Source organism: Schistocerca gregaria, chromosome 1, assembly GCF_023897955.1.
Source record: "Schistocerca gregaria isolate iqSchGreg1 chromosome 1, iqSchGreg1.2, whole genome shotgun sequence".
Lineage (NCBI taxonomy): Eukaryota > Metazoa > Arthropoda > Insecta > Orthoptera > Acrididae > Schistocerca > Schistocerca gregaria.
Window position 1 is genome coordinate 1,565,102 of NC_064920.1, and position 17,224 is coordinate 1,582,325.

General features: G+C 44.9%; 1 protein-coding gene across 1 annotated transcript in view; it reads left to right on the forward strand.

Annotated features, from left to right (window-relative positions):
- LOC126318536 (protein flightless-1) overlaps positions 1-17,224 on the forward strand; it is a 155,812-nt gene that overhangs the window by 59,403 nt on the left and 79,185 nt on the right. Inside the window, exon 9 of the mRNA XM_049993407.1 lies at positions 13,151-13,221. Within this exon, the coding sequence (XP_049849364.1) occupies positions 13,151-13,221 (71 nt within the window). The remainder of the gene's footprint in view (positions 1-13,150; positions 13,222-17,224) is intronic.

Genomic DNA, 17,224 nt, shown 5'->3' on the forward strand with positions numbered 1-17,224 from the left:
GACGTGCTCTTCGCGTTTCCCGCCACTGTCCTACTTTGGCCAACTGTATCCGCTATAAGCAGTTCCGTGAGCGATGCCATTGCGTCATCCGCAATAGCAAGAAGGCAAGCTGGAAATTCTTTACTAGCTCATTTAACACTTTCACTCCCTCCTCGGAAGTTTGGAGTCGGATTCGACGATTATCTGGCGCACCTAGTTTCTCCCTGGTGTCTGGGCTCACTGTCGCGCATGATACATTAGTGGACCCCGTCGCAATTTCTAACTCATTGGGTCAACACTTTGCTGAGATTTGGAGCTCTTCAAATTACCTGCCAACATTTCTCCCGAAGAAACATGCAGCGGTAGTGCAACCTCTTGCTTGCTCCTCTCAAAATCGCGAAAGCTATAATACTGTTTTCTCCATGCAGGAACTCCAACATGCACTCTCTTCTTCTTGCTCCTCCGCCCCAGGACCGGATGGTATCCACATCCAAATGTTGCTGCATTTATCAACCCATAGTCTGCGTTACCTCCTTTGCCTTTATAATCGAATTTGGACCGACAGTACTTTTCCCAGACGATGGCGGGAAGCTATCGTCGTTCCTGTTCCGAAACCTGGAAAGGACAAACATCTCCCCTCTAGCTATCCCCCCATTTCTCTCACGAGTAGTGTATGTAAGGTTTTGGAGCGTATGGTGAATTGCCATTTAGCCTGGTGGCTGGAGTCCCGCAGTCTTTTAACACCTGCCCAATGCGGTTTCCGAAAGCATCGTTCTGCAGTTGACCATCTTGTTGCTCTCTCCACTTATATCATGAACAATTTTCTCCGGAAATGCCAAACAGTACCAATATTTTTTGATCTGGAGAGAGCATACGATACCTGTTGGAGGGCAGGAATCCTTCGCACACTGTTCTTTTGGGGCTTTCGAGGTCGGCTGCCCCTTTTTCTTCACGAATTTATGGCAGAGCGCACATTTAGAGTGCGGGTGAACACCACTCTCTCCTGTACTTTCTCCCAAGAAAACAGGGTACCGCAGGGCTCCGTGCTGAGTGTTGTACTGTTTGCCATTGCCATAAATCCGATTATGGATTGTCTACTTTCTGATGTCTCGGGCTCCCTCTTTGTGGACGATTTTGCGATCTGCTTCAGCTCTCAACGGACCAGCCTTCTTGAACGACGTCTTCAAGGATGTCTCGATTGCCTCCACTCTTGGAGCATCGAAACTGGCTTCCGTTTTTCTCCCAGTAAGACCGTTTGTGTTAATTTTTGGCAATGTAAGGAGTTTCTTCCACCCTCCTTACATCTAGGACCTGTCAACCTTCCGTTTTCGGATGTCGCTAAATTCTTGGGTCTTATGTTTGACAGAAAACTGTGCTGGTCCTCCCACGTTTCCTATCTTTTGGCTTGCTGTCTGCGATCCCTCGGCACCCTCTGTGCCCTGAATGGTACCTCCTGCGGAGCGGACCAAGGGGTCCTTCTCTGCCTCTATCACGCCTTAGTGCGCTTGAAATTGGACTATGGAAGCATAGTTTACTCCTCTGCTCAGCCGTCTATTCTTCGGCGTCTCGACTCTATCCACCACCGTGGATTACGTTTAGTGTCTGGAGCTTTTTACACCAGCCCTGTGGAAATCCTTTATGCTGAGACTGCTGAACCTCCGTTGTCCAATCGGCGAGCTGTCCTTCTGAGTTGTTATGCTAGCCATCTGTCTTTCATGCCTGCTAATCCGGACCATGACGTTTTCTTTGACGTCTCCTTGGATGTAGAGTATGCAGGCTGCCCTTCCTCCCTACTACCACCGGGAGTCCACTTCCGTCAACAGCTCCATTCTCTTTCCTAAAACCTTCTTGACAACTTGGGGTACAGCACCGCCTTGGCTCCGTCCCCAGATCTGCCTGCTCCGTGACCTTTGTCAATTTCCCAAGGAAGGTACCCCTTCACTTGGTTATTGTTGGGCATTTGCTGCTCTATCCGCACAAATGAAGGAAGCCAAATTTACACTGATGGCTCGAAAACATCGCTAGGTGTAGGGATTGCCTATATTGTTGGTGACACCCCAAATCGATTTCGGCTTCCCAACTAGTGTTTGGTTTATACTTCGAAGCTTTACGCTGTTCTCCAGGCTGTCCAATACATCCGCCGCCATCAGCGGATACAGTATGTTATCTGTTCAGATTCTCTCAGCTCTCTCCTCAGTGAGTTTGTACCTCTCCACACATCTTTAGATGCTGTCGCTGTTCGGGTGTGGACGCCACAGGCTGTTACCGTCTGCAGTCTTTACCTTCCACCGGATGGTGATGTCGCGCAGCATGTCCTGGCTGCTCTGATAGCTCAGTTGCCTCCACCTTTCCTGTTACTGGTCGACTTTAACGCCCATAACCATCTGTGGGGTGGGTCACTGGCAACAGGTCGAGGCGCCATCGTTGAGCATTTATTGGCGCAGCTCGATCTCTCGATCTTAAATGATGGTGCCTTCACACACTTCAGTGTGGCGCATGGCACTTACTCCGCCATTGACCTTTCCATCTGTAGCCCTAGCCTCTTACCGTCTGTCCAATGGAGAGTGCATGACGACCTGCGTGGTAGTGACCAGTTTCCGCTCTTTCTGTCACTGCCACAGCGTCAGTCTTCTGGGCGCCCTAGCAGATGGGTATGAATCAGGCTGACTGGGACTTGTTCTCGTCCACTGCCGCTATTGAGCTTCTCTCTAACGATGCCATTGATGCAGTAGTTCAGTCGGTCACCACCGGCATCGTTACTGCCGCCGAATCTGCCATTCCCCGTTCTTCCGGGTCCCTTCGGCGGCGGACTGTGCCTTGGTGGTCGCCTGAGATCGCTGAAGTGATTAAAGCTCGCCGGCGGGCGCTCCAGCGTCACAAGCGACATCCCTCAATCGACCACCTTATCGCCTTCAAACGGCTGCTTGCGCGAGCCCGCTGCATTATCCGCCAACGCAAGCAGGAGTGCTGGGAGCGGTGTCCACCATTGGCTTCCATGTCACTCCATCGCAAGTCTGGGCCAAGATTCGTCGCCTCTATGGCTATCGGACCCCTGTCAGTGTCCCTGCGCTCTCACTGAATGGAGCAGTTTGTACTGACTCCGACGTCATTGCAAACCGCTTGGCAGAGCACTTTGCTATGAATTCCGCTTCTGCCAACTACCCCTTGGGCTTCCGCTCCATTAAGGAGTGGATAGAACGTCGGAGTCTTTCTTTTCGCACTCACCATCCTGAATTGTACAATGTTCCATTCAGTGAGTGGGAATTTCGAAGTGCCCTCGTCGCTTGTCCTGATACTGCTCCTGGGCCAGATAGCATCCACTCTCAGATGCTGAAACACCTTTCAGTGGATTGCCAGCGACGCCTCCTCGATCTTTACAACTGCATTTGGGTCGAGGGTGAGTTTCCGTCGCAATGGCGGGAAAGTCTTGTTGTCCCAATTCTGAAACCAGGGAAGAACCCTTTGGAGGTGGACAGCTACCGTCCCATTAGCCTCACCAACGTTCTTTGCAAGTTACTTGAACGGATGGTGAGCTGGCGCTTGAATTGGGTACTGGAGTCTCGAGGCCTTCTGGCTCCGTCTCAGGGTGGGTTCCGTAAAGGCCGCTCCGCCGCTGACAATCTGGTGAGCCTGGAGTCGGCCATCCGTACTGCCTTTGCCCGCCGTCAGCATCTGGTTGCTGTCTTTTTCGACATGCGGAAGGCGTATGATACGACATGGCGTCATCACATCCTTTCTACGCTTCATGGATGGGGTCTTCGGGGCCCTCTGCCGATCTATATCAGCAATTTTCTGTCGTATCGTACCTTCCGCATGCGCGTCGCGGCCTCATATAGTTCCTCCCAAGTCCAGGAGAACGGTGTGCCACAGGGTTCTGTTCTCAGTGTGTGTCTGTTTTTAATAGATATTAACGGGCTCGCTGCGGCCGTGGGAAATACTGTCTCCGCTTCCCTGTATGCTGACGACTTCTGCCTTTACTACAGCGGCATTGCAGCTGCTGAACGTCAGCTACAGGGCGCAATCCGCAAGGCGCAGTCTTGGGCTGTAGTGCATGGTTTTCAGTTTTCCGCAGCCAAGACCTGGGTTATGCATTTCTGCCGGCGACGCACTGTTCACCAGGAGCCGCGGCTTTATCTTGACGGCGAGCTTCTTAAAGTTGTAGGGTCACATAGGTTTTTGGGGATGGTTTTTGATGCCCGGTTGACTTGGCTGCCTCATATTCGGCAGCTTAAACAGGCGTGTTGGCGGCATCTAAATGCTATGCGATGCCTGAGCCACACCAGGTGGGGCGCCGACCGATCTACTCTCCTACGGCTTTACGAGGCGTTAATCCAGTCCCGTCTGGACTACAGGAGTTTTGCTTATGGCTCAGCATCCCCATCTGCGTTGCGGGTGCTGGACCCAATCCTCCACAGCGGGATACGCCTTGCCACTCATGCCTTCCGAACCAGCCCTGTGGACAGAATACTTGTGGAGGCAGGTGTCCCTCCACTGCGGTTATGACGCCAACAATTACTGGCTGCTTATGCTGCCCATGTTTTTAGCTTGCCCGGGCATCCATATTATCGTGTCCTCTTCCCACAGTCAGTCGTTCATCTGCCAGAACGTCGGCCCCGGTTGGGTTGTCCGATCGCCGTACGTGTCAAACAGCTTCTTTCCTGGCTTGGGTGTTTCCCTGTTCCACCTCCTTTCCGGGCCCCTCTGCGTACACCCCCGTGGTGTGTGCCTCGCCCTTGCCTTCGGCTCGACTTGGCACATGGCCCGAAGGACTCAGTCCCTCCGGAGGCCTTCCGACGCCGCTTTTATTCCATCCTGGCCACGTATCAGGGCTCTGGCGTTGTCTACACCGACGGTTCGATGGTTGCTGGTCTAGTCGGTTATGCACTAACTCTAGGGGACCATTCTGAACAACGTTCGTTGCTGGCTGGCTGCCGTGTTTACACTGCTGAGCTGGTCGCCATCTTTCGTGCCCTAGAGTATATCCACTCCTGCTTAGGTGAGTCCTTCGTTATCTGTAGCGATTCCCTGAGCGGTTTACGAGCTCTCGATCAGTGTTTCCCTCGTTCTCGTCTGGTGATGGCTATCCAGGAGTCCTTGCATACTCTCGCCCGTAGCGGCAGGTCTGTGGTGTTTGTTTGGACCCCAGGCCATGTTGGTATACCCGGCAATGAAACTGTTGACCGCCTGGCGAAAGAGGCCACCAGTGCGCCATCTCTGGAGATTGGCCTCCTGGCGGCTGATTTGCAATGCCTGACACGCTCTCTGCTCTTTTATCAGATGACTCTGCCATGGTGGACTTGGTTTTGCGTTTTATTCGGGCAGGGTTTTTTTATCCTTTAATCTGAGGTTTTTAGTGTTGATTCTGGCTTTTAGCCTCTGATTTTAAACTGAGTTTTTAAAAGTGTTCTTGGTGGTTGGCTTTTCCTCTTTTTCTCTACGGTCGGCCAACCACCGTCACACTGTGTGTTTTAATTTGTTTTGTCTGGTCTCTGTCAGAGTATTTCATGTCCTGTTTCGTCTGCTGTCTTTCCTGTTGTTCGTTTTTTTATTCTCTTCGGGTGGTTTTAGTTTTTATGGAACAAGGGACCGATGACCATAGTAGTCTGGTCTCTTTAATCCCACAAACCAACCAACCAACCTCTCCTCAGTGTCCAAGCTCTCTACCCTGTCCACCCTCTGGTCCACCAGATTCAGGACTGCCTGCGCTTGCTCCATTTGGGGAGGTGTCTCGGTGGCCTTCCTCTGGCTCCCAGGACACATTGGTATCTGTGGAAATGAGGCATCCGATATAGCGGCAAAGGCTGCAGTCTCTCTTCTTCGGCCAGCTATTCAGTCGATTCCCTTCGCCAAGCTACGGAGCGTTTTATGTCGTCGTGTTGTTCTTTTACGGCACGCACATTGGTCGACACTTCCCCATAATAAATTGTGGGACGTGAAAGCTCTTCCATGTGCTTGGACCTCTTCCTCCCGAACGCGTTGTCGGGAGGAGGTAATTTTAACTAGACTCCGGATAGGGCGCTGTCGTTTTAGCCATCTAAATCTTTTAAGCGGCAATCCTCCCCCACTCTGCCCCCACTGCTCTCAGCTGTGGACGGTAAGACACCTTTTAATTGAGTGCCCCTATTTTACTCCGTTACGCGCCTGTCTACAGCTGTCGCCTGATATATTGTCCATTTTAGCAGATGACACGCGCTCGGCCGATCGCGTTCTCGAGTTTATTAGTGCCAGTGAGATGACGTCAGTCATTTGTAGCTCTTTTTGAGGACAACCAACCCCTTTCTGTAGTTGATTTTTAAGCTTCCCTTCTGCTTTTAGTTTCTCCAATTTTTTGAGTTTCGTTCCCATTACTGCTGCTATCCATTTTCGTTTTTTACCGTTTCCTAAGTCACAGACCGGGTGCTAATGACCTTAGCAGTTTTGCGCCCGCTGGCCTCTGCCAATGCACCTGCCCACTTTCCCCACTTCTCTCATTTTTCACTCATTTTTCTCTCTACCTTCCTGTCCATCAGCGTCCTGACGGTGCACCTGTTGGCATTCTAGTCATTGCAGTTTCCAGCAGACAGCGTTTGTCCTTTCCCCCACATATGCACTACTATTCTTTCCCCTTCCCTGACCCCTACAAAGTGCTGCTTGCAGTCCTTGTGATAATTGTATTCCGGCCTGAGATGCTGTAGTTGGCTGTCATATTTGCATGAGGTGTACTTCCTTGTGTGTTTGAATTTTATATGTCTTGTCTTTTACTGATGAAGGCTATTGCCAAAAGCTTGATGTAACTGTCCCTTAATTGTGCTTGACTGCAACTTGATGTGTCTTCTTTAGGGCAAGTAGCAATCTGTCTTATCATAATTGTTTATATTCCTTCGTGGAGTTTCTATTGTTGGAATTATCTTAGATGTCTTTACATAAGTGAAGTTACTTGCTTGGGGTAAGCAGTCAGATAAGTGTTATGTGCTTCAGTTAGGTTTAGTACACTCTTCTGTAACAATGTTTAGGGACACCATCAGTCTGTGCAGAGCTGGATATAGTTAGTCCTTTTGTTACTTTTACCATTTCATCTTCTGTGACAGTACTGATGTACACTGACCTATTGTGTGTGCTTATTGTATATTTGTTGGGCTGGGTGTTTCATTTATGCTCGAATTTTTCACATTATCTTGAACACCTGTAAAAAGTTGTTAATGTGCAGCTGTTTGGAGGTGGATTGTTAAATTTTTATTTACGTGTGATAATGTTAATTTTTCTAATGATTCTATTTTCGCCAGTCCCTATATTATTATGTAACTCTCTGCGTGCATTTTGTCTTATTTGTTCTGTTGCATTCTTTTTACCTCTCTTATTACTGTCCTTTGTGTTGTGAAATTCTTTTATAGCAGTTGTGTAGTTAAGGTGAAGAATTATAAACAGTTGCACATTTTAAGTTTTTCCTTCTGTCATGGTATCCTTATTCTCTTTCTGATCCAGCTGTTTATTCTAGAATTGCCACTTGTCATTACAGTTTTCTGGTGAAATGCAATTTGAAAATAATGGGTCAATATGGGGTGCAACTCCAACAAAAACTGAAAGTATGGACTATCTTTGTGTGTGTGTTTTTGACGCTCCAACAACTTCTTTGTTTATATGTTCATCTTGCCTTTGTAAGATCTCTCTTTTTTTTCTCCATAGTGGTTTGTTCCTTGATTTTTGCATTTGACTGAGGTAATAAACTCATAATTCTTACAATGTTTGTTTCTGCTGTGGCTTATTGTTTCCATAAGTGACGACTCTGACAATGACAGATGCTAAGATTATAAAGAGCAAGATCATATTGTTAAATGTGGGCACTGCACCTCCAAGATACATATTATGTTTCAGAAGACCTTTAGACTATTCCACAGATGATATTAACTTCTGAGCAAGTTCCGGCACTTCACATTGTATGCAGCTCACATCTGCATAATGCCTTCCATGCTGCATAGTAAATTTATCACACCTGGTGTACATGCCACAAGAGCTTTCTCATACATCAAGAAGTTTCCTTCACCGATTGCACAAACCGACAGACATCAGTGTTCAACAAGTGCTACAAGCTGAAACTGTTAATGGTGAAGTACCTTCCGCTTTTTGACATCACCTGCCATCACTGGTTTCCGTGGCTGAGGTTTCTGATACCACATTCAAATAAATGTGGATGAGCCAGTTACCTTCTGTGGTGAAAAACACAGTGGTTTCCAGTACCTCCTCACATTTCGACTCATAATTACTGATAGCAGATCAACTTAGTCATTCTTGATTATTCAGTGATGCAAGTAGCCCACAAAAAGTGGAAAACATGGCATTTGGAGATGGTTACGGGCACCAGTGCTAAGGAGCAGCAGCACTCACTTGCGGAACAAGTGAGTGCACTCCCCTGTCGAGTTAACACTCTTCAGCAGTAACTGCAAGGAGCTCCAGCCACTTCCAGCAGCACTCAACCTACGAGCACGAGCTAATGTCATCTAGCATGCAAAACTGCCTCAGTATCATTATTACTTCGGAAACTTTGAGCATAAATGTGTATTCCCACGTTATTACCCAAATGGGAGCAACAATTGGAATTAGGCATAACTGATGACTCAATTATTGCAAACTGTTCTGCCCCCACTAGAAGAAAGTGGGCTGCCAATGCTCCGCTATGTGAGAACAGCGTACTCGCTTGTACTGGCACTGTGTCTGTTTCAAACACAGCTGACGGGCACTCTATTCTTCGCAATGTTCTAACATCACAATGATTGCACATCAAGGAAAGATGGAATGAGCTAGTTTATGTGATTGACGCAAGTTTCAGTGCCCTACCTACAACATCAAGAAGTCGTTTATCATGGCTCACAGCAGTGCAAAATCTGGGAATTCCTATGTTCTGCCCCCATGATGCGGTCATGAATTTACAATTCTCACATGATTTTCAGTGAATTATCCTGATCTCTGACATCGCTGAACCCATAATCAGTGCATATTTTCTCCACTGTTATGATGTAATTGTGTCCATATGGGAGGCTCCACTTCACTAGAACAGTGGAACTGTACATGGACACATGATAATTTTGCAACACATTTCTGTGTCTGCAACAACCACACTCCCACATGAGAGGACTTCAGCATCAGCAGACCACCTGCTTGTGGAACAGTTTCAAGAAAAACATAACACCGTACACCTATATTCCCACCGTGGCAGGGGCGTGTGCTGCTTAGAAGGTCCTTCGATTGGCTCCTGGTAAATGTGCTGCTACAAGGAAAGAGCATGAAGAATTGTTGGCTATGCTGGTCAACAGACATTTTGACAGCTCTTGGGCATCACCCCTACATTTAGCTCAAAAGACAGTTCATGGCGTGTGAGGTCTATCGCACCCTGAATGCATGCATCACACCGTATTGTATCCTGTTCCTCACTTACACGATTTTACGGCCACTCTGGCAGGCTTGCAAATATGTAATGTTGTTGAATTCCTGAAGGCCTATCATCAAATTCTGGTACCACCGTAGGATGTACGATAGACAGCAATAATCACACCTTTTGGTTTGGCCTCTTCGAATATGTTCGGATGCCATTTGGTCTCTAGGATGCCGCAGAAACGTGGCAATGTTTTGTCAACAAGGTCCTCCATACTCTGGATTTCTGCTTTGTGTCACTTGCAACGTGCTGATTTTTTCTACATCTGCAGCTGAGCAAAAATTCACCTACAGACTGTCTTTCGCAGGCTTTCCAATTAGGGATTGAAGATAAACGGTGACAAATGTGTGCTGCTCAAAAGAGGCAATGGACTTGGTGGGACATGGGATGACTCCCACAGTTATTAAGCTCTTATGATCTGACACGGACTTGTTTCAGTCAGTTCCCCTACCAGAAACATATCAGCAATTACGCCATATCATAGGTGTAACTAATTTCTACAGGCGCCATCTACCGTGAACAGTGACGGTCCAGGCAAATCTCTCAGCAGCGCTTTCCGTCAATAGTTCACAAGGAAAATGTCCAGTCGTGTTGACATCTGAAATGTCTGCTTTCCACAAAGTGAAATCCTCATTGCAAAAGGCAGTTCTCCTTGCGCACCCTCTGTCTCCAGCACCACCGGCTGCGGTTGTAGACGTTAGCCAGGTAGCTATAGCTACGGTGCTGTAACAGAATGTAAAAAGACCACGGCAGCCCCCTCGATTTTTTTTCTCACGAGTTGTCTGACGTGCAGACTAAATGGACTGCCTACGACCATGAAATGTTTGCAGTCTACAAAGCAATTAGATATTTCTGACCTAAATTTGAGGGATGCTGCTTCACGCTCTTTACAGACCATAAACATATTTAATTGGCATTTAACAAACCACACAGTTTGGCTCTCTTTAGCAGTTTTTCCAGTTAGAATTTGTCACACAATTCACTACCAATTTCTGTCGCAAGCGAAGATTTGCAAACATAATTGGTGACTACTTCTCTAGAATCGAGGCACTCTCAGCAAGAGTGTATCTAATCCAGCCGGCTATGGCACGGGGAACAGTTGAGACTGTACACGAGTTCTTTAGAAAGCCAGCAATGGGAATGCACCTGCAACAAGTACCTATGGACAACTTCCTGATTTTGTGTGACCTTTCACATAGCTGACCTCGACCTGTTACTTTCCGTTGTTGGAAGCGATTCACAGTCACACACATTCTGGAGCCAACACGAGTATTCATATGTAACAGACAGATATGTTTGGCTGGGGGTAGGACATAATTGCATAATTGTCATTTGTGGGTTAAGACACGCTTTCCTTGTCAGTTGGCCAATGTCAGATGCCAAATCCGTGAATCTCAAGGTTCCTTTTGACAATCAATAGGCCATTTTCTTCATGTGCACAGATGCCCTCCAGGGCCATTACCATGTTGCAAGGATTCAAAGATATTCTGATAGCTGTTGGTAGGTCTACTTACTAGGTCAAAGTCCTGCCTACTATGGAAATTTCTGAAGAGAGAGTTGCAAGAGCATTTTTGACAACATAGATTTCGAGTTTTGGGTGCTCGACAGGTGCGACAGCAGATCAGAGCTGACAATGAGAGTCTTCTTTGTTCAATGAACTAGTTGATTTATGATAGTTCACTCATCAGTGTTTCTTCAGCTAGCATCTTCTACCATCTGGGAAGCAACGTCATGGTAGAATGCTTGAACAGAACATTCAAGTCGTCATTAATGTGTCACAAGTTGACCTGGTTGAGAGTATTCCCACTGATATTGCTCAGGCGGTGGACTGCTTTCAAAAGCTACCTTGGCACTTAAACAGCAGAAATGTTATACGATGAAACTCTAAGATTGACATCGTAGTTCATTCTGCACAACAGAGAAATGAAGCTGAAGATTGTTGCTTGTTGGTGCTACAAATTTCTACATCACATATTTCTGACATTCAGTGGCGTCTCATTGCCATGCAAACTCACCCATTTTTGTTCGTAAAGATCCCTCTCTGTGTACCCGTGTCTTTCTCCATATGGATGTCATTAGAGCATTCTTCCAACTGCCTTACAGCAGCCCCTTTCCAGTTGTAGAAAGAGATATAATGAGGCTCTTAGTTAATGCTTAGCCTAACATGGTTCCCATTGAACTGGTAAAATCTGCATACCTGCTTCTGTTGGATGACACTGTGCAATGGCAGCCTCTCCATTGGCCAATACCTTCTCCTAGATCTTCCCCTTCTGAGCAGGCCCTCATGCCACTGGCTCCAGATGTCACACTGCTGTCGTCAGAAGTGGAGTCAGCCACTGCAGATGCTCATGTGTTGAAAGCCGTTCTCCACTCAGTGAGCACTCACACCCACTGATATTGACACCAGTTCGTACGAGAGCATGCAAGATAATGGTACTTGAACTCTGCTCTACAGGAGGAGGGCTGTATGGCGATGCAAGCAGTCCAACAAGTAACGGAAAATGTGTACTGTCTTTGCATCTATGTGATGGATGAGCTAACACAATCTTTGTTTATGTTCTCATTCCTTTTTAAGATCTCCCTGTTTTCACTGCAGAGAATTCTGTTCCCTGATTTTCGCTGTTGACTAAGGTAATAAATTGATGATACTTATGACACATACATTCACATGTAGATTATTGTTTCTGCAAATATATCAATGACAATGTTAAATTTTATCGTTTGGATCATTAAATTTATGGACAGATGACCATTTTACTTTGTGTAGTAGTTTGTTATCCTATTTATAGCATCCAAATTTTAATTCTTGAATATATGTTGTTCTCAGTACTGCCGGTTAATAGAAAATACTTTCAGGATTAATGTTAGTTGTTTCGTAAGTGTTACGTAAAAATGAAATGTATTTCTTGCTGATGTGAAAACATATTACTGTTAGCAGTGTTTTTAGAGCTAACAGTAATGAGAGTGGCTGCTTTGTACTAGCAAGAAAACCACACACAGTTCACCATGTGGCTCAAAGTGAACGCTTAAGTATTGAAAAACATTCTAAACACTGTGCTGTTGAAGTCAAACAATCTGCATATACTGTTTGTCTAATGGCAGTGTAAGTTATCTCAATATATGAACAGAGTTAACAGTGTCATCTGTTTTTATAAATACAAATATAAAGAGATCATTTTATGATGATATTTCATAAATTTCACAAATATCTCATTCATGGTGAGTGCTGTCAAAAATTTCTTGACAACTTTCAGTACCCAAAACATAATAATAGAATCAACTATGATAACATATAATTCAAATACTTAGATGGTGTGTTCTTGGACCCATAATTTGTCTTCTTTATTAATATTCTTAATTAATCATTGACCTTCCTGACTATCCAGGTTTCCTTTCAAGTTCGTAGTTCACGGTTGTTAAAGTCCTTGTAATCATTAGTTTCATCTACAGAAGGTATATCAAAAACCCTGAGATTACCAGCATATTTAAATATCTATTGCAGTCTCGGTCCTGAGACAGTTGTACAAAGAATATTGTTCTTACAATATTAATCTGGCTAAATGGTATAAGGGTACAGTAAAATATGGCAAAATGATTTTAATTTAATATATTGTATTCCTATTTGTAATTAACATATTCAGTTAGACAACTGAGCTGAAAAACCACTGAAATGTGTTTATGCTGGTATTTATTCTTTTGATCTTATTGTTTTGCTCTGTTATCTTTACAACTACAGCTCTAATTCTTGATATCGTCTCTTTACAGGGAATGAAGGATGTTGCAAAAGACAAAAACAAACAGAAGACTGCTGAAGAAGCGAAAGCTGTATCGCTGAAGTAAGTGATAACTGTTATTGGAAACAAAAAGAGAAAAAAATAGATTTTTACATTTAATTACAGCATATATTTATTTACTCCTTAAGAAATAGATTACACTTGATTGAATAAAGTTTGAACTATCTTCGGTGCAGTACAACCCCCTCCCCCCTCAAATTCCTCCTCCACTGCATGTGCCTCCCCCCCTCCCCGACACACATCTTTTTTAAGTATTATTATTTGTCTTGATTCTTACACTAATGGAAAACTCAAGGGTGAAATTTAAATGATGGGGGAGAAGCTGGATCACCACTCATCAGTAAGCCAGAATTCCTAGTAGTTTTTTTTTTTTTTTTAAAAAAAAAAAAAAACATGGTGCATATTGTTCAGAGCATAATTTAGACGTGTAAGACTGCACATTCATTCATTCGCAAATTGTGTTCCATAAATACCATTGTGTGTGACAGATTTCAGGGATGTGGGAAGGATCAAATTGTACACCACATGACAGAAATGCTGGCTGATACAAAAGCTTCAGGAGGTGACATGTGTAGTACTGCCAACAGATGCACATAAAAGTGACACATTTCCTAGTGTTTCGAACTAACAATGTTATTCATCAAGGAGGGGAGAGGGATTGGTTGGGAGAAATGTAAAAAGGAATGGCTGGTCTCTCAGATTCCAAGAATGAGAGGAAGCCACTTCTAATGAGGATAAGGAGAGAGTAAGTCAGAGATGGTACATTGGTAAAACCTGTGCCATCTTCAGTCCAGAGATGAGAAGGAAAGTGTGAAAAGTAAATATAGATTAGAGGGAAGAGAGGTGAATTATGCAATTAAGAAACAGGGGGAAAATGGAACAAAATGTGTCCTGTTATCATCTGAAACATTATGAGCATCTGCTTAACAGCATTGTGGTCCACCTCTATGCAGTACACCAGAATTTTGCATGGCTTTGACTCTACTTGGCCTGGTGCACTGACTTGGTGATGGGGCAGATGCTGCACAGGTTCTTCATATGGCTGTGGTGGAAAGCAAGGCCAGCAAGCAGTGTCCTCCATCTCTATGGTGTCCTAGTGGCATGGCACTGTCATTGGCCAGGGTCAAACTGTGTACTGATGGCTGGAGAGCAGGGGTGGGCAGCGGGCAGTGAGCTGGTCATCTGGACTGGGCAAACAGTGCCACTTGTAGGTTTGCAAACTGGTGGCAGCAGAATTATGGTGACTGAAACAGACTGGGTGTCACTTAACAGCAGAGCTGATCAAACGTTGATGGGCTGGTTCACATATCCTTTAGCACTGCTTCTCTTTGCTGGTTCCACAGTAAGAGTGTTGCATAACAACCTCTGGAGTGTGTTGATGTCTGGAAGGTGTGGTGTAACCAGCAGTAGGTCAGCAAAGCTGCATCAGTTCCTAGTTCTGGTGCTCATAGTCTTTACTACACAGGAGCTGATCACTTAGTTCAATGACCAGCGTCTGTTTTCTGGCTCTGACGTCATTGCGATTCTGGACTGTGACTTATGCTTCAAGTGCGCCTATAGTTTTGTTCCCCTTTCAAACCAATGATGGTGTATCTGTACATGATCATTGATCTGGCGTAACAAGAAACATTATTCATATGATCAGGCAACCCTGATGATTCTGTGCCCACTGCAATCATAGCTGAAACCCCCACTCTTTGGTGGGTTCGTGCTTGGCTATCATGGGGCCCCAGCCTTTGCATCATCTTTTCCCTTCCATGCAGTATGCCTATCCTCTTGCTGTTCTTTTACCCCTCCCTTTGGAAACATGTCTGGGCTATTTTTGGAAATGTACTCTGTATTTTCAGTAGTCAATATCAGAACACTCTCCACTGTTTTTTGTTCCTTTTTTCTTTTTTTGTTCACCTTCTCCTGTCCTTCCTCCGCTTTGATGAATGCGATGCGGCAGCCACGAGTGCTGTACAGTTCCAGTACATTGGGTGCAGCCTGTGTACTAGTGTTTTCAGTACCCCATTCCCCTTTGAAGGGTGGTGGCAGTGGTCTTGCAAATACAGGTCAATGTGTGTTTTCTTCCAGTACACACGATTGCCCAGGGTAGCGTATGCTCCTCTTAATCATGACGTCCAGGAATAGTAGTCCTCATTGTTCTTTGGTCTACATAGTGTGTGATGTCAGGACCTCTTCCTCAAAGTGTTTCATATACAAATTTGCAGCGTCTGCCAATTGTGAATCTTTCCATGCGTTCACAGTATTCCCCATTAAGTAGAAAATGAATGGAGATAAGGACGTGCCTGAAAAGGTCAGTGATCTTTCCATTGAATTTCTGACCAAAGAGTTCTAGAGATGCTCGTAGAGGCACTTTGGTGAGTAGCAAACCAATATCAGAGCTCACCATGATATCTGAGTCCTTCAGCCTAATGTTGTTGAGGCATTTCACAAAATCCACAAAATTGCAGATGGGATGTGGGGATTTATCCACATCAGGGCTTAGTATTTCTGACAAGTATTTTGCCACCAAATATGTTGGAGTCGTGATATTTTTGACAGTGGGGTGTATCGGCACTTGCATCTTTGTGGACCTTGGGGAGTCCATAAAGTCATGGTGGTACAGACATTTGTGCTAACAATTTCTTGATGACCACCTCTGATAACTCTGAGTCCTGAGTCCTTTAGAAGTGCCCTGTCTTGTTCCCCACCTTCTTGGTGGGATCAGCATTTATTGTCCTTTAGGTGTCATCATCTATCAGACCCAACATCTTCTCAGTGTAGCCCTTATGGGAGAGAACAAAAGTAGTGTTGCACTTGTCAGCATGTAAGATAACAATCTCAGACCTCTCTCTTGTGTCCCGAATATCCACTCTCTCTCTGCTGGTAATGTTTGACTTTTTGTCGTAGTTCTTGTCAGAATGCAAGTTTCATGATATACTTCTTCAGCTGTTTCTGGTGGTAGTTGAACTGAAGCTTGTTCAACTGTAATGATGATGTCCATGACTGGTGTGAACTTACGGGTGGGAGAAAAGTTAAATCCCCTCTTCAGAACTGAAACTGTATCACCTGTGAGCTGCATGTTGTCAGATAGGTAACAGCTGATTGGGGGGGGATTTACATCAGCAACATACACCTAGCAGCTCAGTTCATCAACACACCTCACACCCAACAATGACATGTCTGACCATTGAAATATTGTGCCCGTTGGAGACTATGAACTGGTAGTACACCCGTGCACTGTTTGTCAGTAGAAAATGGAGAATTACATTTATAGAATTTTTTAGTTATAGCGAAAATAAAGTTGAGAAGCTCATTAAAAACATGTTACTAGTTTTATTATTATAATTATTTTTGCTATCTGTATGTAAACCAATAATAATTTTCTTGAAAGAAGACATGAAGTTACTAAATGTTGTCATTAGCCCTTTGTGCATTGATGAGTGTTCTGACCCCATTTCTGAAGTAATTTTATGTAAACTAAATGTCTTCACCACTGTGGTTCTGCTTTAGATTTTGCCTTGTGAGATCATCTCTTCAAAATGATTACCCACTTTTCTCAAAATGTGCCCAAACAACTGGAAGTATCTTTGGCTGACATGGGAAGATAAAAATCTTGTGATGCTTAGTTTCTTTATAATGGAAGCATTGGTTCTTTGTGCTGTCCTTTGTTCACGTAACATCTACTGCCAACAACACATCTTGAAGACATCAATTCAACTCTTGTCCTTAGTTTTCACGGTCTAGTTCTCACAGTTGTACAAGAACAAAGGGAATACTAGTGATTCTGCCAAGCACGTTTTGTTGTTTTTGATATTGCCTGTTTCTGCCACATCGTAGTGATCTTAACCATTCCTACTCACCGATGGCTGATTTCTCATTTCATTTCCTTAAACTCCCACCGTTAAGTGTTTGAGTTTGGGTCTTATTCTTTCTCCAAACTCTTTGAGATAATTTTATCTGTAGTATGAACCTGTCTTATTCTTATCTTCGTGAACAATTTTAGTTTTATCCACGTTTTCGTGGATAGCATTGTGTGGTCACTGCCATAGACTGCACC